Source organism: Onychostoma macrolepis, chromosome 02, assembly GCF_012432095.1.
Source record: "Onychostoma macrolepis isolate SWU-2019 chromosome 02, ASM1243209v1, whole genome shotgun sequence".
NCBI lineage: Eukaryota > Metazoa > Chordata > Actinopteri > Cypriniformes > Cyprinidae > Onychostoma > Onychostoma macrolepis.
Window position 1 is genome coordinate 23562678 of NC_081156.1, and position 26181 is coordinate 23588858.

Below are 26181 nucleotides of genomic sequence, written 5' to 3' on the forward strand. Positions count from 1 at the left end.
CACCCCATATATATAAAACTATGATCACAATGGCACTTTTCCACAGTGCCATTATATACAATTGAAATCACCAACTCTTATGCAGAGGTGTTGTGATCCTCTTCCTCTTTCTGCATCTGTTAAAGCAGCAATAAATTCAAATCACTTTCTGACTGCTGGGAGGAGCCTGTGCTACAGTCAGTGTCAATGAAGACTGTAATATTGTATATATATATATATATATATAACCATATGACTTAATTGTGTTTATATGTGCAATGATTATATCACTTTATTCACTGAAACACACTGTACAGTCTCTTATTAGACTGCTGTGAATTATTTGATTGATTGGTCAAATGTGCCAGTCTTATATTTCCTAATATTTCCATAGCAATGCTGTACAGTGCTATCGGTCCGCACATTGCAGTAGTTAACTGAAACCAGAGTGGACTTTCTTGTTTGAAACAACGGCAACTAACACTATCATGACATCTTGAAAATGATCTCAGATGACTTCAGTATTAATATTACTATTGCATTGTTGCAGTGTTCTTCTTGTTCTGTATGTTGTCATGGATATTCATAGTCACAGATAAAATTATAAAATAAACTCAATTTTAACTATAATACAAATTTGTTACATTTAACATTTATCTAACAAGGAATTCAGCCATTAAAAGTACATGTTTTATTCAAATTAACAGTTTATGTACAGCAGGCAATATTAGTCTAATAAGTTTTTCAATCACAATTGTTTCAGAAGTTACACACAGCAGGATCTTAAATAAACAGTTGCCGCCAACATCATAGATTATGCCACACAGTGGCCAACATCTGAAATTACAGGGGCATTGTGATACTGGAATAGAATGAACCATTCCCAAACTCTCTAAAAATGTCATTCTATGGCTTTGATTTGTCCTCACAGAAATTACTGGAATATCAACACCATTTAATTACAAGGGATGGCCACATATGAATGTTGCAAACACATGTGCTTTTGCATTTGGTGAGAAGTTTGGATTATATTTGACATATATACATATATATATCAGTCATATTGAATTTCAACATGCATGTAATTTTATTTTATTTTATTTATGATCCTGATGAGATTTGGTTGCAATCTGTGGTGGGGTTTTTTTTTTGTTTGTTTTTTTATACTATTTTATGAAATTATTTTAGATTTACAAAAGCAGAATATTTTATAGATTAGTTTAAATATTGACCTACATATCATTTTCTTGTAGTAAAAAAAAAAAAAAAAAATATATATATATATATATATATAGTTAAGGTAGAAAATAAAGGAATAGTTCACCCAAAACATCATCTTTAATGTTCAACATAAAAAGTAATTCATACAGGTTTGGAACGACATGAGGGTGAGTAAATGATGACAAACATTTGACTTTTTTCAAGACATGCATTTGTGCACTGAAGTAACCACATGGAACATGATATTCTGTACGTATTTTTAAGTTTTATAAAAGGCCAAATTTAACCTCTGACAGGTGTAACCACATATATTATTATAACAGATTCTGGTTTTGATTGTGGTTTTCACTAGATATATTCAAAGTGAAAAGAGCTTCATTTTTGTACGACATGTCTCATGTTTTGTATCACTGGGCTCCTACTCTTAGAGCACAATAATAGAGAGCTGAATCTGACAGACGTGCATCAGTATTCAGTAATAGTGAGTTCAGTGGATGTTTGTGATGTAGTCGACTGAAACTGAAGAGCAGAGGTGTATTATGATCGTGCACCTTTGCGTGATAAATACAGTTGCAGTTCTCTGATAGTGTCTGTACCAGTAAAGATAAACATATTCACTATTTGTACTATATGAGCAGCTCAGCTTGACAGTTTGTTTCTTTAGAGGCTTTTTCTGTCCCTTTATCTGGTTCAGTGTTGTCTCCAGCCACCAAACCTGTCAACAGTAAGCACAAATAAAAAAGATTTTTGATTTGTGAAACCAAGGTTGACAAAATAAATACAAACACATTTCACAGCACTTCCAAAAAAAAAAAAACATACTGTTATCATTTAAATACACTGCTTTAACAAGCAAGAGCACCATGTGATTGTATGCGCTATATATTACACATGAGAATCATTCAAGATATTTTAACATTTGTTACATTTGATTTTTTTTTTAAGAATATTACAAGATATTCTAAATTTATTACTTCATCTGTATATTGCCAAATGTTGGCTCACAGAATGTTACATTGTGATTATATTTTGTTTTTCCAATACACTGATTAAATACCTTTTGATTTAGGTAAATACCTGTGATTTTTCTATTCTATTATTTTTCTGACACATAATATTGTAATGATCAGTTACAGCTTCTTTCTCTCCGTCTTCATCTCTGTCTCTGTGTTTCTCTCTTGTCTCTCACTGTAACAGGTTTTTGTAGAGAGCTGATGTGTTTCCTGTCACTGTGGGCTGCAGAGCACAGTAGTACAGAGCAGAGTCTGATACAGCAGCAGAAGAGATCTCCAGATCCACGTGTTTTTTTTCCCTTTTTTCAAGTTTAACAGAAAATCTTGGATCTACATCAGACCGCTGAGCTTCTTTTGCACTACCGTAGGTGAGTACAAGAAATTCAGGTTTTGATCTTCCATACTGACGGTACCAGTAGAGAGTATCTGAAGCTCCAGGGGAATGACTACAGGTCAATGTAACATTTGAATCCTCCTCATAAACAATATCGGTTTTGTTTGGTTTAATTACATTTCCAAAGACAGCAGCTGAAAAAGAAAGCATTTGTAAGAGTAAATTTGTTAATTTTTAGTGAGATATATAAAAAAAGTATAATTAACAAAATAATTTCACACCAATTGAGGCACAGAACAGAATAACTGAATGAAGATCCATTGTACAAGTGTTCACTCTGAGAAGAGTCAGACTGTTTCTATCACAGTCTCTGTCAGATTCGATTACAGAGTCACTCCTCTCTGAGTCACATTATACCTTTGCTCGAATTTGATATCAGATCAAGTCACATGAACTAATGTTAAAAGTGTATGATTACCAATAAATAAATAAATGAATTAACCAAATTTGATCTGTCATCCTTATTTAAGAATATGACCTTATGAGAATGTAATTATTGTAATATGTTCCTGCATTTCTCCCATTACAGTCACGTTTTTGTTACAAGTACCGGCTGGTATCGTGTAAACGGCTTATATGCTCTCGCTCTGAAACAGGAGAAATAAGTGAGAAGAGGCAAAGTCTGCGTCCGTTTCTCATCTCGCTCAGCAGAAAGAGAGCCAAGAGGATTTATTACACAATCACAATTAAAATCCTACTTGGTTATAAACACACAATGTTTTCTCATGAAATAGACAGTTTCAAAAATAAAATACAATTTGTCTTTTTTTATCTTTCAGCAATTACTGAGATATAAACTGTGTATGATCAAATAAATCACAATGACAATAACCACTGTTATCTTGTAAGTTGTCTCTTTTTCAACTTAATATAAAACATAGTTTATGTTTTCGCTTGCATATAGTTCTTAAATGCATTTTCCGTTTTCAACTAGCATCATTTTCTACTCTTACACAATGCATGAGCTGACAGACTTCTAACATCATCTCTTTCGACACTACTTGACTTCAACCTACACATAAAAAATAAAAAATAAAAAATAAAATCTTTCTCCTTACTTATTCCTTCCCTTGCTAGCTTGTACTTATTTAAACAATGCTTGAGACTTGGTGTTACAAGCACTTCCTTTGTCGAATTGCCTCTTCAAGATGAATCGCTTCATGTGTTCCCCAAATTGTAAGTCGCTTAAAAGCGTCTGCAAAATGACTAAATGTAAATGTAAATGTAACATGTTTTTATACCACTTTTAGAATATAAAACGTTTGGTTTTAACACTAGCTTTTCACATATTACACAATATCATACATTTCAAAACTATTTAACTTTACAAAAATGTTCAAAAAACTAGAAATAAAACTCCGTTCCACGTGACCTTGGTAGTAATAGATGACGTCACCGGGCGCGAACATACAACTGTTGTTATATATACATATATCCCAAGCGGCAACCTCCCGCTCCTCTAGTGAAACCAACACGGAAGTGACTAAAACTGCACCATCGACTGGCCGCTGAGGTTGAGCCCAAAAGGGAGTCAATCACATTGACTCCCCATGTTAAAATGCCCAACTTTACAGCAGAAAAACATGTTTACAGCCTGGTACAAAAAATTATTTTGGTCTATATAGCTAATTTTGCCCTTCGTGACAACTGTGAGGGGGGTGAATTTTTTTATAATTCATCCGTTTAAATTATATTAAGCCTTAAAGTTCTGCATAATTAAGGGCGTGGCCACTTGAGTGACAGGTGGACTGCCGCGAGCTCTGCTCCAGAGTGTGAAACTCTCTAGTGCGAAACTTAGAAAACTGGCTTTAATGATTTGTATTTGTACAGAAAAAAATTAACTATAGGTAGGACACTGGGAATCTAGCAATTAGATGTTTTTAAATCGTTATTGCTTACAGTGCTTTGTTATATGGAGCAGTTTGTTAGATCGTGATCTCTCTCATTTGTTTGTCTAATGAAGTGCCAACAGATATAGAAGTACACAATAAACGCGGTAGACTTTAATGGACAGTAAAACAAAGGCAGAATACCGTGTAACTCCAGGCTAGCACAGTATTGACGAACGAATGCAAACATATGCAGAGCACCGTAATTTATCTGAGCTTTCCAAAACAAAGTCAAACCGCGGTAACTGATGTTATACTGTGTTCTGCCTTGGTTTCTCCGGGGCTTTTCTCCATGATACTTAAGCACATGATAAAGGAGGTCATTAATGTCCCAAAATGATCAATAACTCATTTTCGACCAAAAATGAAGTTATGGTGTTTTGTCTTTGCACGGCAGCACTGCTGTCACTATAGAGGGGCGTGGTTTCAGCTCAGCTTCACCCACGTCCCGCCTTTTTGCCCATTTTCGATTATCCGGGAGTGACGCGCTAAGATGGCGGCGGTCGGCTTTAGGCTTCAAAAACGCTTTACAGAAACCTACGGGTGACGTCACGGACACTACGTCCATTTTTTTTTAGTCTATGATATATCCACATTTTCATAAAACAGCCTTCTCACACGAACCTTGAAACATTCAGCGACATATAAACATACTATATTTCAGTTATTTAACTTAATTTACTAGTCTACCAACCTGAAACAGGAGAAATAAGTGAGAAGAGGCAAAGTCTGCGTCCGTTTCTCATCTCGCTCAGCAGAAAGAGAAAGACCGCAAAACGGGACAAACTGACGTAGCGCCCCGAAAGCACAATACGCGCCACACTGCCCCCTGCTGACGAACTCCACAATTACTCCTGCCCGCTATATAAAATATATTAGTGCAAATGAATGGTAGACACAGGTTAATTACCCCTGAACAAAATTAAGAACAAACATTTCTTTATAAAATTACAAAAACTACCACAAATGTGATAACAATTTAATAGGGCATCACATTTTGAATGTTATTTTGGGCTTGACACATGACAGCGTACCATCATTTGAAACGAATTTATATGTTATAAGCATAAATAATATGTTATCCAGGGGATCACGTGACCCTTCGACGGCGATGCAAGCTTAGTCTTTCGCTCTGCTCACTTTGCCACATATTGTAAGATCCTGTCAGTAAAATTTGAACCACTCTGCATTGGACCCATCATGAGTGCTAAGGCAGACAAAGGGGATCGGAAAAGAGAGATTGAGCAATCGCCAATGAAGAAAAAATTCAGAGATTCCGCCATCTCCAGAGAAGACCTCGACGATGCTATCGCTAGCCGTATTGAACTAGCATTTAAAGAGCAGCAAAGCACTTTGAATTCGGTTGTGAATTCGGCAGTAAGAGATGCGATGGACTCTGTACTGATTCCAGCATTGCGCGAACTGCGTGAGGACATACAAGCGACCAACAAGTCTGTTAAAGAGCTAAGAGAGGAGTTTGAGGCCATAACTACCGCGGCGAAGCAGACACGTGACCGCGTTGATTCTGTGCAAGCAGATGCACGTGAGGATAGGAGGGCAGTCACGGACGTAAGAAATCAGCTGGAGCGACTCACAGAGAAGATGACAGATATGGAGGACAGGTGCAGGAGGAACAAAGTACAACTGGTGGGGCTGCCAGAGGGGGCTGAGGGATCCGACGCGGCTGGTTTCCTCAGAGTTCATCTTCCCAAGTGGATTCCTTCCTTGAGGGGCCGTGACATTGAGATTGACCGGGCGCACCGCGTGTATGACGGAGGGAGAGGCTCCGATCGGCCGCGCACTCTCATCTTCCGTGTACTGAGATAGCATGACAGATCAGATATCCTGAAGGGTGCTCGGCAGGCCTATCCGGTGAAATGCGCACAGAACAATGTCACACTATTATTTTTTCCCGACTTTAGTCCAGCTACAGCGATCAGGAGAAAGGCATTTGGTCCGGTTTTGAAGAAGATGACAGCGCTTGGCCTCCAGCCCTTCCTCATCTATCCGGCGGTACTTAAACTACGGCACAAAGGGGAACAGAAAAGCTTAGATTCCCCTCAGAAAGCGGAGGATTTTATCAGCTCCCTGTCTCAGCAGAAGACATATGCCGCGGCTCTGCGGGGCGGCGACGGGGGAACAGCGGCCGCTGTCTCTCCGGTCCAGCGGGAGGAACTTTATGGCCGGGATGGACATGGTCCTAGCTGCCCAGTAGGGGATGATGGTAGGATGGACATGGACGCTTGCTAACTCTATTTTTTGCTTTTTCTTCTCTCCTCTCTACTACCGAGATATTGTCCCTATATATCCGGTACAACGATCTCGTTGCTGGTAAGACTGACATCCCCTTTTTTGGAGGGGACTAATTGAGAGTAGGTTTAATTAAAAATATTTTTTGGCTGTGTGGGCCTTTCGGGAGACATGTCTTGCGTTGGAGTGGATCGGTCACGAACCATCACTATTTTTGTCGCTCATTCAGACCTATGTTCTCGGTAATGTGCGGTCTGAGTTGTTCCTTGTTTATGGTTGTTGGTTGTTCAGGTTTTTATGTTGTTTTTACTTTTTACAACAGACATTTATACTGTTATTTATTTTATCTTATTTCTAAAGTGATTTTTCATCTAGGAGGTTTGGTATCTAAAATGCACGTCAGCGTTTACATGCTATTTACAGAATGGAAGTGCTTCTGTTTTTTTTTTCATTTATTGATTACAATTTTGGGATTATGAATATTCAATGCATACTCTAAATATTTTATCAATATTTTAATGTGAATGGTTTAAATTCTGCTGTTAAACGAACCCGTGTGTTAGAATATTTACACCGTAAGTCTATTTCCTGTGTCCTAATTCAAGAGACGCATTTAAAACAATCTGACGTGGCACGTTTTCAGAATAAATATTATAAATTAGCGGCTTTTTCCTGCGCTCAAAATAAAACTAAGGGGGTGCTTATCCTTGTTAATCGAAAGTTAAATTTAACAATTGAACACCTTGGTAGTGATGAGAAGGGTAGATTTGTTTTTATCCGATGCAAAATATATAATAGTATTGGTCTCTATTTACAGTCCGAATGAGACAGACAGTGCGTTCCTTACACAGATTTCCAAAACATTACTTGAGCAGACTGACTGCCCATTAGTTGTGGGTGGTGATTTTAATGCTGTCATAAATCCTGCTTTAGATAAATCTCAATCTAATACAACAGCCAATCCATCTTCTAAATTACTGAATAAATTTATCACGGAGCTCAACTTAATCGATCTTTGGAGAATTCAGAATACTAAAGCTAAGGACTTCACTTTTTTTTCTAATAGACATAAGACTTTCTCTAGGATAGACTACATATTTCTCAGCCCATCTTTAATTTCGTCAATTCCTCCATTTCTATATTACCAATTTTATTATCTGATCATTCTGCTGTGTTGTGCAGTGTTCTCTCTCCGATGTTAAAGCCAAGTCCCTAGATGGCGCTTTAACATATCATTATTAAGTAATCAGACTTTCATTACTTCACTAAAAGAATATATTAAGGAATTTCTTGAAATCAATATGCCCTCTGATGTGGATCCTCAAATAATGTGGGAATCGATTAAGTGTGCCATATGAGGATTCTGTATATCTTTCTCTTCTACTCTTGCCAAAGCGAAAACTCACCAGTTTACACAATTAGAAAATAAAATCCAATCATTGCAAAACCTACAAAAACAACATTTTACTGATCAACAGGCTACACAGTTGTCCTCTTTAAAAGAAGAATATGATTTACTTTAACACTCAAAGGCGGAATTTATTTTACATAGGACTAGGCAAAATATTATTTTGAATCAGAGAGACCTAGTCATTTATTGGCCCTTAGGTTGAAAGAATGCGAGTCTAAGGCATATATTGGCGCAATAAAATCATCGGATGATCAGGTCACCACGAACCCTCGGCAATTAATGACATATTTAAAGGTTTTTACATGAATCTGTATAAAGTCGAAACAGATTTTGATGAACCAATTTGTAAGCAGTATTTAGATAAATTGAACTGCCTCGAATCTCACAGATGGATAAAGAATCTTTGGAGGCCCCATTAAGTTTGGAGGAGCTGCACGCCTCTAAAAGCCTTCAAAAGGGCAAATCGCCAGGTCTAGATGGTCTCCCCTGAATTATATTTAGAAATTTGGGATTTGGTAGGGACACTTATGCTTAATTCATTTAATTTTGCAATTGAACATGGGGTATTTCATAGAGATCAAAAACATCACTGATTTCATTACTTCTTAAAAAGGAAAGACCCATTAGATTGTTCCAGCTACAGACCGATTTCGCTTTTCCCATGTGATCTTAAAATCTATGCTAAAGTTTTTGCTTTTCGTATGGAGAAGGTAATTCATAGTTTGACCAAACTGGTTTCATCAAGGGGCGCAATGCATCTGACAATATGCGTCGACTCCTTCATATTCTGGACTTTGCAGACTCCCACCGACCCTTGTGCAGTCTTTTCACTTGATGCAGAAAAAGCCTTTGACAGGCTAGAGTGGAATTATATGTGGGCAGTTCTGCAATGTTTCGCTTCGTGAACACTTAATTTCTATGATTAAGACATTATACCACTCACCTGCAGCATCAGTCATAACTGGTAATATTATTTCCCCGTTCCTTTGCAGCGGGGAACAAGGCAGGGATGTCCGCTTTCCCCTTATTGTTTTGTCTATCTCTTGAACCCTTAGCACAAGCCATCAGGAAATCTGAAGTATCGATTAAGATTCATGATCATAATCATAGTATTTCATTATACGCTGATGATATTATTCTATATTTAGACCACTTTGATGTTTCAGTCTCTAGTATAATTAAGGAATTTGATAATTTCAGTAGCTTATCAGGATATAAAATAAATTGGAGCAAATCTGCTTTAATGCCAATTAACAATGTTAAAGTTAATTCTTCTATTCCTCATTTATCCCTATTAAGGAATCTTTCATCTATTTGGGCATTACCATATATAAAACATTCATAAGATTGCCAGAGACAATTTTAATAATATTTTAGTTAAGGTCAAAATGACATTCAAAGATGGAAGAATCTTAAAGTATCTCTTCAAGGAAGAATCTCCACTGTTAAAATGAATTTGTTACCTCGATTTAATTTTTTTTCTCTATGCTACCACTTTCTCCCTCCAGGTTACTTTAAGGAGATCAACTCCATAATTTCTAAATTTATCTGGAATGATAAATGCCCCAGAATTAAACTTACCACATTACAACATCCTAATAGCGCAGGAGGACTGGCTGTACCAAATTTTGAACTGTATTATTGGTCGTTCCAGCTTAAGGCTCTTCATAATTGGGTTGATCCTGAATCTACAGTTTCTTGGAGAGTGATTGAAGCTGACAAGGTTAAACCAAATAGACTCCAAGATATGTTATTTACTGGCACAGGAAAAAAAGGGGATAATTATAAATTTGGTCCGGTTGTGGCCAACTCTATTAAAATCTGGAAAACGGTGGAACGTCGGATAGGAGGAACCTTCAAATTTTGTAACAGTACACCTTTATGGCACAATTTTAATTTTGTATGCGGAAATCGTCCATTTGTCCAACCCTCTTGGTCCTCTTTGGGTGTAAACACATGCGGTGATATATATAATAACCAGGGCTTATGTTCATTTCAGACATTAAGAACCAAATTTTGTCTACCAGCATCCGCATATTTTGTCTTTCTTCAATTACGTTCTGTTCTCAAAGCGTATGGAGTTCCTTGGGCATCTCCCATCTCCTCTCATCCTATGCAAGATTGGATTGCACCATCTGTTGGTCGGCCGTCTGTTTCTTTAATATATAATAAGATTATTGATTGCATTACAAAACCTCTTTCTAGTAAAACTACTTGGAATAGGGAATTATCTGACCTTAATTTGTCTGTCGACTGGGAGAGAGTGTGGTCTAATCTCAGTTTAACATCTAAAAATCTGGCTCATCGTCTTATTCACTTCAAAGTCATTCATACATACATAACTCCTTACAAAAGATTTAAAATGTAACTACAACCGAATCTCAACTGCCATATATGTAATACTACATCGTCAGGTACTTTTCTGCATATGTTTTGGGAATGTCTTGTCGTCATCAGTCTATGGACACATGTAAACCTGGTTCTATCATCCTTACTGCATATTGATTGGTCTGTTAATCCAAGTTTGTGTCTTCTTAATGATGATTCTGGCCTCTGTATAACTTCAATGCAAAAGAGAATGTTGTTTGCTGGTTTTACAGCTGCGAAGAAGACAATAATACAAAACTGGTTTACACCTCACATGTGTGGAAAAGCATATTGGATCTGTAGCCTCCTGCAAATAGTGACTTGTGAATGTACAACAGCACGAATCAATGGGGCCAAGCCTTCTACCATTGATGCTTGGCAGTGCTTTCTCTTTGATATACGTGACTGTATAAAGGAGTGACTTTTGTGTTTTTCTTGTCCTTCCCTCTCTCCCTCCCTTTGACTGGACTTTGAGATATTGAGTATGTGTCTGTTGTTGTTGTTTTTTGTTTGTTTGTTTTTTTTTTTTTTTTTTTTTGGATGTTATGTATGAAAAATAAAAAATGTTGATAACAAAATATAATGTTATCCAGTTGTTCATGTTGGAAGACAATTACTTCACACAGCCTTAAATCAAGAAAACACTATTGCTAAATTATACTGAAATCATTCAATTACATTAAATCATGCAAACAATATAATAATGATTGCATGATCAATATTGTAGTTCATTGTAGTTTATGATTGACTGCTACATTCATTTTGATTTTAATATAGTTTTTAAACTACAAATATGTTTATCATGAAGAAACAGTCACAAACATGTTTATGTTTATGTCTCTGTGTTTTTGTATGTGGTTTGACTTGAGTTTTCTCACTGTGGGCTTCAGAGCACAGTAGTACACAGCAGAGTCAGACACACGCACATCATGGATTGTCAGTGGAACTGAATCTGATGAAAATTCAGAGTGAAATCTCTCGTGAAACTCAGTGCCATTTTCTCCAATTCCAAACTTGTCTCTCCTCAGGATGTATCTAGGAAGGTGATTTGCTCTCTGGATGTACCAGAAGATGTATGGTTGTGTTGAGGTTGTTGTATATGTACAATCTAATGTCACTGATTGTCCTTCAGCTTCACTCACATGTCTGTCTGGCTGATCAACTTTGTCTTCTGATCTGCACTCTGTAAGGATTTAAGAATATATGATGTAGTTATGATTTTTGATGTATATCACAAAATCCATATCAACAAACAATCTCTACAAATATTTAAAGAGTGATCTAACTGCTTAAAATGTGTAGAAATGCATACCAAGACTGAATAGTGCAAATAGAAATATATTCCTGAACCACCTCATGATCTGTTTCAAACAATGAAGTCAAAATAAATAAGACAGGTTTGCTTTCATAATATGATAGGACTTTAAGGAGGAGCTTGTGAAAACCTAAAGGAAACCACTCTGTTTATTGTATATTGCCCTCTTTTGGTTTCTTGCAAGTGTTACACAGCTGAAATAAAGTCACATAATGTTAAACGTGTTAGCCATAAAGCAAGTGAAAGTACACTTATTATAGTTACAGTCCTTCAACTTATTAGGTAATATTCCTTGAAATTGCAAATTACTCAAAAGCTTTGTTTGCCCTTTTATTACTTTCACAATACATTTTCCCATCAGCCTCACACAGGTGTTTGCAGTTACTATCTCTTATTGAGGTTTTGATTTGGTTTTCATAATAAGAGCTTCAAAGTGAAAATGGCTTGTAGTTTTTGTACGACTTGTTTCATGTTTTGTATCACTGGGCTTCAACTCTTAAAGCGCAGTAATAGAGAGCTGAATCTGACACAGTCACACTACTAATAATGAGTTCAGTGAAAATGCGAGAAGTACTTGACATAAATCAAGGAACGGAGCTGTGCCTTGCTATGCTTGATCGAGCACCTTGATGTAATAAATATTGAGGTTCTCCATTGTGATATTGTCTGTACCAATACAGACGTACATATTCACTGTCTGACTCATAAGAGCAGCTCAGAGTTACAGTCTCTTTGATGATATTGGTCCTTCTGTTTGGCTCAATTTTGTCCACAGCCGTGACATCTACAAACATTAAGCACAATATTAACTCTCATGTTAAACATTCTAACAATAAAGTTACTCTGCACTTGTTTTAAAAAAAAAAAAAAAAAGGAAAAAACACTATCCAGTATTTTATAGGGTCTTTAAAGCTGTTACTAAAAGATCTGAAGTAAATGACGCACCTGATGCCATAATGAAAAGCAGCAGCATGTATTTGTTCATGGTGAATATGATCAGATCAGTTGTGTGTTAATGCTCTCTGTGCTCTGACTGTGTTACTGATGCTTTCTGCTCTTCCGTTATCAAGACATTCAGGAACCTCCTAATCTCTGTGAGTGTGAAACCAGTGAAGGCTTTGTAACATTGATAACTGTTTAGGAAAATTACATAAAATGATGGTATGTGTGATAAATGTTTCAGAAAATAGCAACAAGATTTATACTGATATGTTTTATTTTATAGAGTGACCCAAAAATGACTTTAATGTCAGTTGTATCATGTGAATTTTTTGCTCAGGGAAATTTAGAGGAATTATATTATTCTGGAAGCTTTTAATAAATCAAAGTGTTCCTCTCAAAAAAAAAAAAGAAAAAAAGTCATCCATGACTTCAGCTCCTAATGAAAGTTTGAGAACACTGCCGCCTTGTGGAGCTTTGTGATTGAAACATAAACCATACTCTACTTTTGAATAGAATTAACAATATTATGATTCTGCTTTAAGTTTTCATTTGTTATATTGATTTACATGTTTAACATTTTATCTGTAATTTACTTTTACCCAAAAATTTATATTTTTGAGAGACTTCACAGCTAGAGCTGTCAGTCTTTGATTGTGTCTCTTTCCATGTTATCTCTTACTGTGTAAGTTGACATTTACTGAGTTTGACATTGCGTTAAGTTTCCTGTGACTGTGGTCCTCAGAGCGCAGTAGTACAGAGCAGAGTCTGATACAGCAGCAGAGGAGATCTCCAGAATCACACGGTTTTGTTCACTGTTGGAGACTGATAACGAGTCTTGAATCTACTTTAGACTTCCGTGTCTCTTTTTTCCTAGTAGGGGAGTACAAGAAATTCAGGTTTTGATCTTCCATTCTGACTATACCAGATATCATTTGCAGAGGCATAATTACAAGAGAACGTAACATTTGAATTCTCCTCAGCACCTCAGTTTCATTTGGTGTGATGACATTTCCAAAGACAGCAGCTGAAAGAGAAAGTGTACGTTTAGAGTTTAAAAAAAATAAAAAAGCTGATGAATAAAAATTAATGTAGATACTGACTGAGGCACAGAACAGAATAAGTACATGAAGATCCATTGTACAAGTGTTCACTCTGAGAAGTCCGACTGAATCATTTCAACCACAGTCTCTGTCAGACACTAAGATCATATCAGATCTGTGAACACTGAGTCCTCTCTCAGCCATGTCATAGCTACATTTTGTCACAGTATAGGCCAGACTCAATGTGAGTGGTGAAGAGATATTTATTAAGATAGAGGTAAATGACAACGTAATGGAAATGGAGTGGAGGCTGCTGAAGTCACACACACTGATCTTGATTCCAGAGACAAGGAGCGGGGCACACACTGAGACCCTGGTCCGGGGATGACGATCTAGGAGGAGGAGGAGAAGAACACAAGGAGAAGGAACAGGAGGTAAGGCTTTTGAGGTAAGTAGTTAAAGGATATCGTTCTTAGTAGTAGGTAGCTTGTCGCTGAGTCCATGTCGTGTTGACAAGATCGGACAGTGTGTGACTGTGGTGATGGGGTTTTTATCCTCTGTGATGTTGATGAGTGAATGAGGTGCAGGTGGACATGATTAGTACTCTGGTGATGTGGAGCGTTGTGGTTGGTGGAGAGTTGGGCCTGGCCGATCTGTTACACATTTCACACCTGGGTACCAAATGAGAGGGCTTATTAATGTCTTCTCTTGTTTTCTCTGTGCTATTAATGTTTTATGTGTGATTTTGAAATATATTTTGTTTAGTAAATCTGTGCACCCTTTTTTTTTTTTTTTTAAATTGCCTTTCAGTTTCCACTGCATTTAATAAAATAAATACTATGTTTGAAAAGTTCAAGAAAAGTACATTTGCACTCTGGTTGTTTAATTTTACATTCCTAACATGATATTAGGCATATAGTGGACTTTCTGTATTAAATAAAATTAAATCAAACAGCTTTTGGAGCAATTCAGAATTTAAAAAACTGGCTCCCATTCATGAATTTTAATTAAATTGGTCACAACTCGTTGGAAGCTGAATTTGAATTTGAATCAGAATATCAGGAATGTAATGAAAATCCATATAATGAAAGTTAGGTTATTCATTTTTAAAGAATTTAAAGTGTTTTTACATTTAAGAGATTAATGAAAAGTTATTCTGTTTCTGCCGGAGAATGGAGATTATATGACCATATAAAAGTGGTTTACATGTACATGTCATCTGGACATGTTAATGCTACTTTTCTTAAGTTTCTAATTTACAATTTACAAAGATCTAATTATGTCTTACACAGGTGTGACCACATATTTTATTACATTCAGAGCTGGATAGATTGTGGTTTTGATTGTGGTTTTCACTAGACTGGTTCAAAGTGAAAAGAGCTTCTGGTTTTTGTACGACATGCCTCATGTTTTGTATCACTGGGCTCCTACTCTTAGAGCACAATAATAGAGAGCTGAATCTGACAGACGTGCATCAGTAATAGTGAGTTCAGTGGATGTACGTGATGTAGTCGATTGAAATCGACGATCAGAGGTGTGTTCACCACTCGCTGACCGTGCATTTTTGCGTAATAAAAACTGTGGTTCTCTGTTGGGATACTGTCTGTACCAGTAAAGCCAAACATATTCACTACTTGTACTATATGAGCAGCTCAGCTCAACAGTTTCTCTTTCTTCAGAGGTTTTTTCCATCCCTTTATCTGGCTCAATGTTGTCTCCAGCCACCAAACCTGTTAACAATAAGCACATACGACCAAAATAATAATAAACACACAATAAAAAAATAAACAAAATAATTTTGCAAATACCATTTACTTTTTATGAAAAAAAACAAAAAAACAATCAGTCTATTAAATAATTTAGCATTTAGGGTTTTATGTTTTAAAACTGTTCAGTTTCATCAGTTGCTCAGTAAATAATGTACCTGTTCCCAGAATGAGAATCAGTATGAAGCATCTGTCCATGTTCAGTCGGATCAGTTCAGTTCTCTGTTGAGTCTCTCAGTGCTCTGAGCTGTAAGTCACTGCAGATCAGTCACAAACACACACAGGAACTTCCTGCTTTATAAAGGCAGCTACCTGTGGTTTATTTTCATTGGTTCTATTATTTTTCTGATATACATAATACTGTATAGAGTACACAGTATAAAACACTTACAGTTTATTTCTCTCTGTCTTCATCTCTGTCTCTGTGTTTCTCTCTTGTCTCTCACTGTAACTAGTTTTGTAGAGAGTTGATGTGTTTCCTGTCACTGTGGGCCTCAGAGCACAGTAGTACAGAGCAGAGTCTGATACAGCAGCAGAGGAGATCTCCAGAATCACATGTTCTCTTTTTGGAATGTTAACAGAGAATCTTGGATCTTCAACAGACCGCTGAGCTTCTTTTGCATTGCTGTAGGTGAGTACAAGAAATTCTGGTTTTGATCTTCCATACTGACGGTACCAGTGGAGATTATCTGAACCTCCAGAAGCAGAAAAACTACAGGATAATGTAACACTTGAACCCTCCTCAGCAAAAACATCTGTTTTGTTTGGTTTAATGACATTCCCAAATGCAGCAGCTAAAAAAGAAGAGGGACATTTGTAATTTTTATGAGATGTTTTTCATACAACTAATTTTTAACAATAAAAACACATTTATATAATAGTAATCAACCAAATAACATACCAGCTGAGGCACAGAACAGAATAACTGAATGAAGATCCATTGTACAAGTGTTCACTCTGAGAAGAGTCAGACTGAATCATTTCAACCACAGTCTATCAGACACTAAGATCATATGAACACTGAGTCCCTCCTCTCTGAGCCACATTATACCTGAATTTGACATCAGATCAAGTCACATGAACTAATATTACAACTGTATGATTGCCAAACATATAAACCAAATTTGATCTGCCATCCTTATTTAAGAATTTGTCCATATGAGAATGGGACTATTGTGATGATATGTTCCTGCATTTGAGGGGATGTAACATCATTAACTGAAAATATTTTGTCAAAACATGAATGTTGTTTTAAATTAGAGTATTTTGTGTTAGTTTTTTTCCATCACATTTTGAATGTTATTTTAGACTTTACTCACAACAGCATGCCATTATTTGAAACAATTTATCTGTTAAGCATAAATGATATGTTATCCAATTGTCCATTTTGGAAAACAGTTCTACTTCACACAGCCTTAAATCAAGAAAACACTATTACTAAGTTATATTGAAATCATTCAATTATTAAATAATGCAATCAGTATAATAATGATTGCATGATCACTATTGTCATTCATTTTAGTTTATTGTCATTCATTCAGTTTATTATTGACTATGTCATTATGATTTTATTACAGTTTTTAAATTTTACATTTTATTTTTGAATTATTTTAAATAAACACTCGCATACATGATATCTGGACATAATTTTAATGCTTTTTTCCTGAAGATTCTCATTTATGCCTTATAACAAAGCCCAGTCTTACACAGGTGTTACCACATATTTTATTACATTGTATCACTGGGCTGCTACTCTTAGAGCACAATAATAGAGAGCTGAATCTGACAGACGTGCATCAGTAATAGTGAGTTCAGTGGATGTGCTTGATGTAGTCGACTGAAATCGACGATCAGAGGTGTGTTGATCAGAACTACGTGATCGAGCACCTTTGAGTAATAAATACTGTGGTTCTCCATTAGGATACTGTCTGTACCAGTAAAGCCGAACATATTCACTACTGGTACTGTATGAACAGCTCAATTTGACAGTTTCGGTTTCTTTAGAGGTTTTTTCTGTCCCTTTATCTGGCTCAATGTTGTCTCCAGCCACCAAACCTGTCAACAAAAAGCTATACTATAATAAACACATTTCACAGCAATTTTACAAAAAAAAAAAAAAAAAACATGGTTTGAAACAAACTGAAATTATTTATTTACAGTTTTATTAATTATTTAATATAAAGTACCTGTTCCCACAATGAGAATCAGTATGAAGCATCTGTCCATGTTCAGTCAGATCAGTTCAGTTCTCTGTTGAGTCTCTCAGTGCTCTGAGCTGTAAGTCACTGCAGATCAGTCACAAACACACACAGGAACTTCCTCCTCACTGAACTTCCTGCTGCTGTTCACTTTCTTCCATAGGTTGCTATATACTGTATATTTGCATTTAACTGTTAGATAATTACACTTTTTTTAATACTAGAATTTTGTGTATAAAATGAGTATTCAACATTTCATATTCTTAACAGAAGCATGTTAGAATTTGTTAGAATTTCTTGAGATTCAGCTTCCATTAAAGTCACGTATAGAATGTTATTTTGGCCTTTACTCACAAATGAAAGACAATTCTACTGCACACAGCATTAAATCAAGAAAACTATTACTACATTATATTGAAACCATTCAATTACATTAAATAATGATGTAATGTGTGATAATTTCAGACAATAGGAACAAGATTTATATTTGTACATTTTATTTTGGGTGACCCAAAAATGACTTTCATGTCGATTTTATCATATGAATTTTTTTGATCAGAGAAATTTAGAGGAATTAATGTGGAAGGGTTTTTTTTTATTTATTACTATTACTTTTTATGACTACAAATCAAAGTGTTCCTCTCAGTTCTCATGAGCATGAAAATATAAAAATGTTTTAGAAGTATTAAAAAAAAGTCATCCATGACTTCAGCTCCTAATGAAAGTTTGAGAACACTGCCGCCTTGTGGAGCTTTGTGATTGAAACATAAACCATAGGCTACTTGTGAATGAATCTAATGGAATTAAGAATATTATGATTCTGCTTTCATTTTTCATTTGTTATATTGGTTTATATGTTTAACATTTTATCTGTAATTTACTTTTACCCAAAAAATTACATTTTTGTGAGTTTTTTTAACCTATCGATTCCCTTATTGCTCAGCTTTACATATTAAGATTTCACAGATAGAGTTGTCTTTGTTTTTGTGTATCTTTCCATTTAGTCTCTCACTGTGTAAAATGAGAAAAGGTTTTTGTACAGTGTTGCTGTGTTTCCTGTGACTGTGGGCTGCAGAGCACAGTAGTACGGAGCAGAGTCTGATACAGCAGCAGAGGAGATCTCCAGAATCACATGGTTTTGTTCACTGTTGGAGATTCTGATAGAGAATCTTGAATCTACTTTAGACTTCTGTGTCTCTTTTGTGCCATAGAAGGTATGTACAAGAAATTCAGGTTTTGATCTTCCATTCTGACGATACCAGTAGAGATAATTTGCAGAGGCATAACTACAAGATATCGTAACATCTGAATTCTCCTCAGCACATAACTCTGTTTCATCTGGAGTGATGACATTTCCAAAGGCAGCAGCTAAAAAGAAAATGTACATGTAGCATTTTAGTGAGATTTCTTTCAAATAAAACATTAAAAAGAGATAAATAAACATTAATGTACATACTCACTGAGGCACAGAACAGAATAACTGAATGAAGATCCATTGTACAAGTGGTCACTCTGAGAAGAGTCAGACTGAATCCTTTCTACTACAGTCTCTGTCAGACACTAAGATCATATGATAGTCCCTCCTCTCTCAGCCAATTCATATTTCACACCTGGGTACCAAATGAAAGGGCTTATTAATGTTTTATTTTTTCTCAGTGATATTAATGTGTTTCATGTTTGAATTTGAAATATAATTTGTTTAGGAAATACTATTTTTCCTGAAAACATTTTTATTTATTTATTTTTTCTTAAATTGCCTTTCAGTTTCCACTGCATTTAATAAAATAAAAACTGTGTTTCAGAAGTTCAAGGGATGTGAATTTGCTAACTTTTATCGACGATTCATCCGTAACTTCAGTACGATCGCGGCCCCCATGACATCCATGATCAAAAAGGGAGTCCAACGTCTCACCTGGTCTTCGGCAGCATTCCGGTCACTGAAGGAGAGGTTCACGACCGCTCCCATCCTGCATCATCCCGATCCGGAGATCGAATTCATCGTGGAAGTGGACGCTTCCGGTACGGGCATAGGAGCAGTGCTCTCACAACGCCAGGGTGATCCTCCCAAATTATACCCCTGTGCATTCTTCTCCCGCAAACCGAACCCGACAGAGCAGAATTATGACGTGGGCAATCGCGAACTCCTCGCTATGAAGGCAGCATTCGAGGAGTGGCGGCACTGGCTGGAAGGGGCAAAACACTCATTCACTGATCTCACGGACCACCGTAACCTAGAGTATCTGAAATCAGCCAAAAGACTCAATCACCGACAAGCAAGATGGTCTCTCTTCTTCACCAGATTCGACTTCAAAATTACTTACCGTCCCGGTTCCCAAAATACCAAGGCTGATGCTCTTTCTCGGCTCCATGACTCTGACTCCAAATCCCCAGATCAAGAACCCATTATTCCATCCACCATCATCCTCGCGCCCGTGCAGTGGGACATAATGACTGAAATCACAGAGGCTCAGGTCATTGATCCACCTCCGGCTGAAACCCCACACAACCTCATATACGTCCCGCAGATCTTAAGACAACGAGTAATGCAACTGGTCCACTCGAATCCCAGCTCCGGCCATCCGGGTATTGCAGCCACATTACAACTCCTCAACAATAAGTTCTGGTGGGCTACTCTACAAACCGACACTATCACGTTCATCCAGAATTGCTCTATCTGCAATACATCTAAGTCCCCGCATCAACTACCTGCTGGGCTTCTTCATCCGTTACCCCTTCCACAATGTCCATGGTCACACATAGCCATTGATTTTGTGACTGACTTACCATCCTCTCAGGGTCACACTACCATTCTCACGGTCATTGATCACTTCTCCAAGGCATGCAGGTTGATACCACTTCCCACTGCTCTTGAAACCGCTGAAACGCTCTGTAACTATGTATTCAGGTTCTACGGACTACCAGAGGATATAGTTTCTGATCCGGGTCCTCCGTTCACCTCCCGTGTTTGGTCAGCCTTCTGTCGCCAACTAAGCATAAATGTCAGCCTCACTTCCGGGTACCATCCTCAAGCCAACGGACAGGTGGAACGGCTAAACCAAGAACTCACCCGCTTCCTCCGCTCATACTGTCATAAGAATCAGCTCGACTGGAGTCGCTACTTGCTATGGGCCGAATATGCCCAAAATTCACTCCGCAAACCATCTACAGGTATCACTCCCTTTCAATGTGTCCTAGGCTTCCAACCCCCACTGTTTCCATGGTCAGGAGAACCCTCCGACCTACCTGCAATCAACTCATGGTTACAACGCAGTGAGGAGACGTGGAACGAAGCTCACGTCCATCTTCAACGAGCAGTTCGTCGCACCACGGAACAGGCCAATCGTCATCGGCGCCCCAATCCCGACTATCAGCCAGGGCAATGGGTTTGGTTGTCCACCCGTGATCTAAGGCTCCGATTACCTTGCAAAAAGCTCAGTCCCAGGTACGTGGGTCCCTTCAAAATCATCAGACAAATCACTCCAGTGTCATTTAGATTAGCCTTACCTGCTCATTACCGTATCTCACCCACTTTTCATGTCTCTCTGCTCAAGCCCGCTGGTGGTCAGAGAGGAGCGGAGGTCCTAGACGAGGCTGGTGACCAGAGAGTCCCTCCCATCATCATCGACGGTCAGGAGGCATACCAGGTTCGAGAAATCCTGGACTCTCGTCGTCGGGGCAGATTTCTGCAGTATCTCGTGGACTGGGAGGGCTATGGTCCGGAGGAACGGTCATGGGTCAATGCTGATGATATCCTCGACCCTTCACTTACCACAGACTTCCATAGAGACCACCCGGACAGACCTGCCCCAAGACCTCGAGGAAGACCCCGGCGTCGTTTGCCTCCTCGCGTCAGGAGCCGCTCACAGGGGAGGGGCTCTGTCACGAACTTCCCACCAGAGGGAACCATCACCTGAGTATTAAACATCACGAACTCCATTTCCCATATACTCCGTACCTGTGGCTGATTACGGGCACAGGTGTTTCTCATCACCCTCACCTTTATAAGCTGTTCTCCCTATCACCTCATTGCGAAGTCTTGTCTTGCCATGCAAACATTTCTGAGCGTTTACCCTGTGTTTGATTCCCCGTGTATGACCTGGACTAGTTACTGGACTCTGATTCTTTGCTGCCTGCCGACTTTGATTCAACCTGCTTCGTTACTTGATTATCCTGAGTGTTTTCTGCCTGCCCTGATCCTTAGCCTGAACTCTGACTTTGATTCTGCCCTGTCTACGTTGTGTTTGAAGCCCGTGATTGAACTTTGCCTGTTTGTCTGGTATTCTGTATTAATAAAGCTGCACATGGATCCTAACGCCACTGACTCCTCGTTACAGTTACAGTCCTTCAACTTATTAGGTAATATTCCTTGAAACTGCAAATTATTCAAAAGCTTTGTTTGCCCTTTTATTACTTTTACAATACATTTTTCCCATCAGCCTCACGCAGGTGTTTGCAGTTATTATCTCTTATTGAGGTTTTGATTTGGTTTTCATAAGAGCTTCAAAGTGAAAATGCCGTTTTTGTACGACTTGTTTCATGTTTTGTATCACTGGGCTTCAACTCTTAAAGTGCAGTAATAGAGAGCTGAATCTGACAGTCACACTTCTAATAATGAGTTCAGTGAAAAGGCGAGAAGTACTTGACATAAATCGAGGATCGGAGCTGTGCCTTGCTATGCTTAATCGAGCACCTTGATGTAATAAATATTGAGGTTCTCCACTGTGGTATTGTCTGTACCAGTATAAACATATATATATATATATATATATATATATATATTCACTGTCTGACTCATATGAGCAGCTCAGCATTACAGTCTCTCTTTCAGTTTTGATGATATTGGTCCTTCTGTTTGGCTCAATTTTGTCCACAGCTGCCACACCTGCAAACATTAAGCACAATATTAATTCATTATTTCTCATGTTAAACATTCTAACAAAAATGTTACTCTGTTTTGAAAAAGGAAACCAGTAAAATACCATCCACACTGTAAAAAAAAAAAAAAAGTTGAGCCAACTTAAAATTTTAAGGCGACCAGCTTCAGCAGATTTTTGAGTTTTCTCAACTTGTCGTTTTAAGTTTATACAACAAAAATTTGAGAATCTCCCACAAAAATAAGTTGAGCAAACTCAAAAATCTGCTGAAGTTGGTTGCCTTAAAATTTTAAGTTGGCTCAACTTTTTTTTTTTTTTACAGTGCCGTTTTTACGGTGTTTTTAAAGCTGTTGCTAAAATATCTGAAGTAATCATAAATGACGCACCTGATGCCATAATGAAAAGCAGCAGCATGTATTTGTTCATGGTGAATATGATCAGATCAGTTGTGTGTTAATGCTCTCTGTGCTCTGACTGTTTTACTGATGCTTTCTGCTCTTCAGTTATCAAGACATTCAGGAACCTCCTGATCTCTGTGAGTGTGAAACCAATGAACTGTTTAGCAAAAATTACATAAAATAATGATGTAATGTGTGATAATTTCAGACAATAGCAACAAGATTTATATTTATACATTTTATTTTATAGGGTGACCCAAAAATTACTTTCATGTCAATTTTACCATATTAATTTTTTTTATCAGAGAAATTTAGAGGAATTAATCTGGAAGGTTTTTTTATTATTATTATTATTACTATCACTTTTTATGACTACAAATCAAAGTGTTCCTCTTTGTCCTCATGAGCATGAAAATATAAAAATGTTTTAGAAGTATTAAAAAAATGTCGTCCATGACTTCAGCTCCTAATGAACGTTTGAGAACACTGCCGCCTTGTGGAGCTTTGTGATTGAAACATAAACCATAGGCTACTTGTGTATGAATCTAATAAAATTTATAATATTATGATGCTACTTTCATTTTTCATTTGTTATATTGGTTTATATGTTTAACATTTTATCTGTAATTTACTTTTACCCAAAAATGTACATTTTTGTGAGTTTTTTTTAGCCTATCAATTCCCTTATTGCTCAGCTTTACATATTAAGATTTCACAGATAGAGTTGTCTTTGTTTTTGTGTATCTTTCCATTTAGTCTCTCACTGTGTAAAATGAGAAAAGGTTTTTGTACAGTGTTGATGTGTTTCCTGTGACTGTGGGCTGCAGAGCACAGTAGTACGGAGCAGAGTCTGATACAGCAGCAGAGGAGATCTCCAGAATCACATGGTTTTGTTCACTGTTGGAGATTCTGATAGAGAGTCTTGAATCTACATTAGACTTCTGTGTCTCTTTTGTGCCATAGAAGGTATGTACAAGAAATTCAGGTTTTGATCTTCCATTCTGACGATACCAGTAGAGATAATTTGCAGAGGCATAACTACAAGATATCGTAACATCTGAATTCTCCTCAGCACATAACTCTGTTTCATCTGGAGTGATGACATTTCCAAAGGCAGCAGCTAAAAAGAAAATGTACATGTAGCATTTTAGTGAGATTTCTTTCAAATAAAACATTATTAAAAAGAGATAAATAAACATTAATGTACATACTCACTGAGGCACAGAACAGAATAACTGAATGAAGATCCATTGTACAAGTGGTCACTCTGAGAAGAGTCAGACTGAATCCTTTCTACTACAGTCTCTGTCAGACACTAAGATCATATGATAGTCCCTCCTCTCTCAGCCAATTCATATTTCACACCTGGGTACCAAATGAAAGGGCTTATTAATGTTTTATTTTTTTCTCTGTGATATTAATGTGCTTCATGTTTGAATTTGAAATATAATTTGTTTAGGAAATACTATTTTTCCTGAAAACATTTTTATTTATTTATTTTTTCTTAAATTGTCTTTCAGTTTCCACTGCATTTAATAAAATAAAAACTGTGTTTCAGAAGTTCAAGGGATGTGAATTTGCACTCTTGGTACATTCCCAACATAATATTAGGCATATAGTGGATATTTCTGTATTAAATCAAACTAAATCAAGCAGCCTTGGGCACAATTCAGAATTTAAAAACTGGCCTTTTTCATGAATTTGAATTGCACCGCAAGCTGAACTGGAATTTGAATCGGAATATCAGGATGTGGAATGACAATTAATTTATTCATTTTTAAAGAATTTAAAATGGTTTTACATTTACGATATTAAGATAAAGCGGTTGTGTTTCTGCTGGAGAACTAATATCTGGACATACTCTTAATGCTTTTTTTCTGAAGTTTCTAATTTACAATTTATGCCTTGCAACAAAGATCTAATGCCATCTTACACAGGTGTGACCACATATTTTATTACATTTGGGGGTGTATAGATTAGATGTTTGATTGTGGTTTTCACTAGATATTTTCAAAGTGAAAATAGCTTCAGGTTTTTGTATCACTGGGCTACTACTCTTAGAGCACAATAATAGAGAGCTGAATCTGACAGACGTACATCAGTAATAGTGAATTCAGTGGAAGTGTGTGTTGTATCTGAACGAAACCGATGATCAAATGTGTGTTCACCACGAGCTGACCGTGCATTTTTGTATAATAAGAATTGTGCATGGTTCTCTGTCAGTATACTGTCTGTATCAGTAAAGCCACACATATTCACTATTTGTAATATGTGACCCTGGACCACAAAACCAGTCTTAAGTCGCTGGGGTATATTTGTAGCAATAGCCAAAAATACACTGTATGGGTCAAAATGATAGATTTTTCTTTTATGCCAAAAATAATTAGTAGATTAAGTAAAGATCATATTCCATGAAGATATTTTGTAAATTTACTACTGTAAATATATCAAAACGTCGTTTCTGATTAGTAATATGCATTGCTAAGAATTCATTTGGATAACTTTAAAGGCGATTTTCTCAATATTTTGATTTTTTTGCACCCTCAGATTCCAGATTTTCAAATAGTTGTATCTCGGTCAAATATTGTCCGATCCTAACAAACCATACATCAATGGAAATCGTATTTATTCAGCTTTCAGATGCTGTGTAAATCTCAATTTCGAAAAATTGACACTTAAGACTGGTTTTGTGGTCCAGGGTCACATATATGAGCAGCTCAGCTTGACAGTTTCTCTTTCTTTAGAGTTTTTATCTGTCCCTTTATCTGGCTGAATACTGTCTCCAGCCATGGCAACAATAAGCAAATATGTCCAAAATAATAATAAACGAATAATAAATATAAACAAAATAATATTGCAAATACACTTTTTTATGAAAAAAACAAACAAACAAACAAACAATCAATCAGTTAAATCATTTAGCATTTGGGGTTTTATGTTTTAAAACTGTTCAGTTTCAATAGTTACTCAATAAATAATGCACCTGTTCCCAGAATGAGAATCAGTATGAAGCATCTGTCCATGTTCAGTCAGATCAGTTCAGTTCTCTGTTGAGTCTCTCAGTGCTCTGAGCTGTAAGTCACTGCAGATCAGCCAGAAACATTTGATGATATGAGCAGAAGCA

General features: G+C 36.9%; 1 protein-coding gene across 1 annotated transcript; it reads right to left on the minus strand.

Moving 5' to 3' along the window:
* Window positions 1-1310: 1310 nt before the first annotated feature.
* On the minus strand, window positions 1311-26106 carry LOC131528496 (uncharacterized). The gene is made up of 8 exons (XM_058757684.1): window positions 26041-26106; window positions 17341-17642; window positions 14426-14474; window positions 12526-12623; window positions 11403-11579; window positions 6092-6323; window positions 2278-2741; window positions 1311-1915 (listed from the first exon to the last, which is right to left on the minus strand). The coding sequence occupies exons 1-7, from the start codon at window positions 26078-26080 to the stop codon at window positions 2386-2388; spliced, it is 1254 nt and encodes a 417-aa protein (XP_058613667.1). The 5' UTR covers window positions 26081-26106; the 3' UTR covers window positions 1311-1915; window positions 2278-2385.
* Between the last annotated feature and the right edge of the window lie 75 nt (window positions 26107-26181).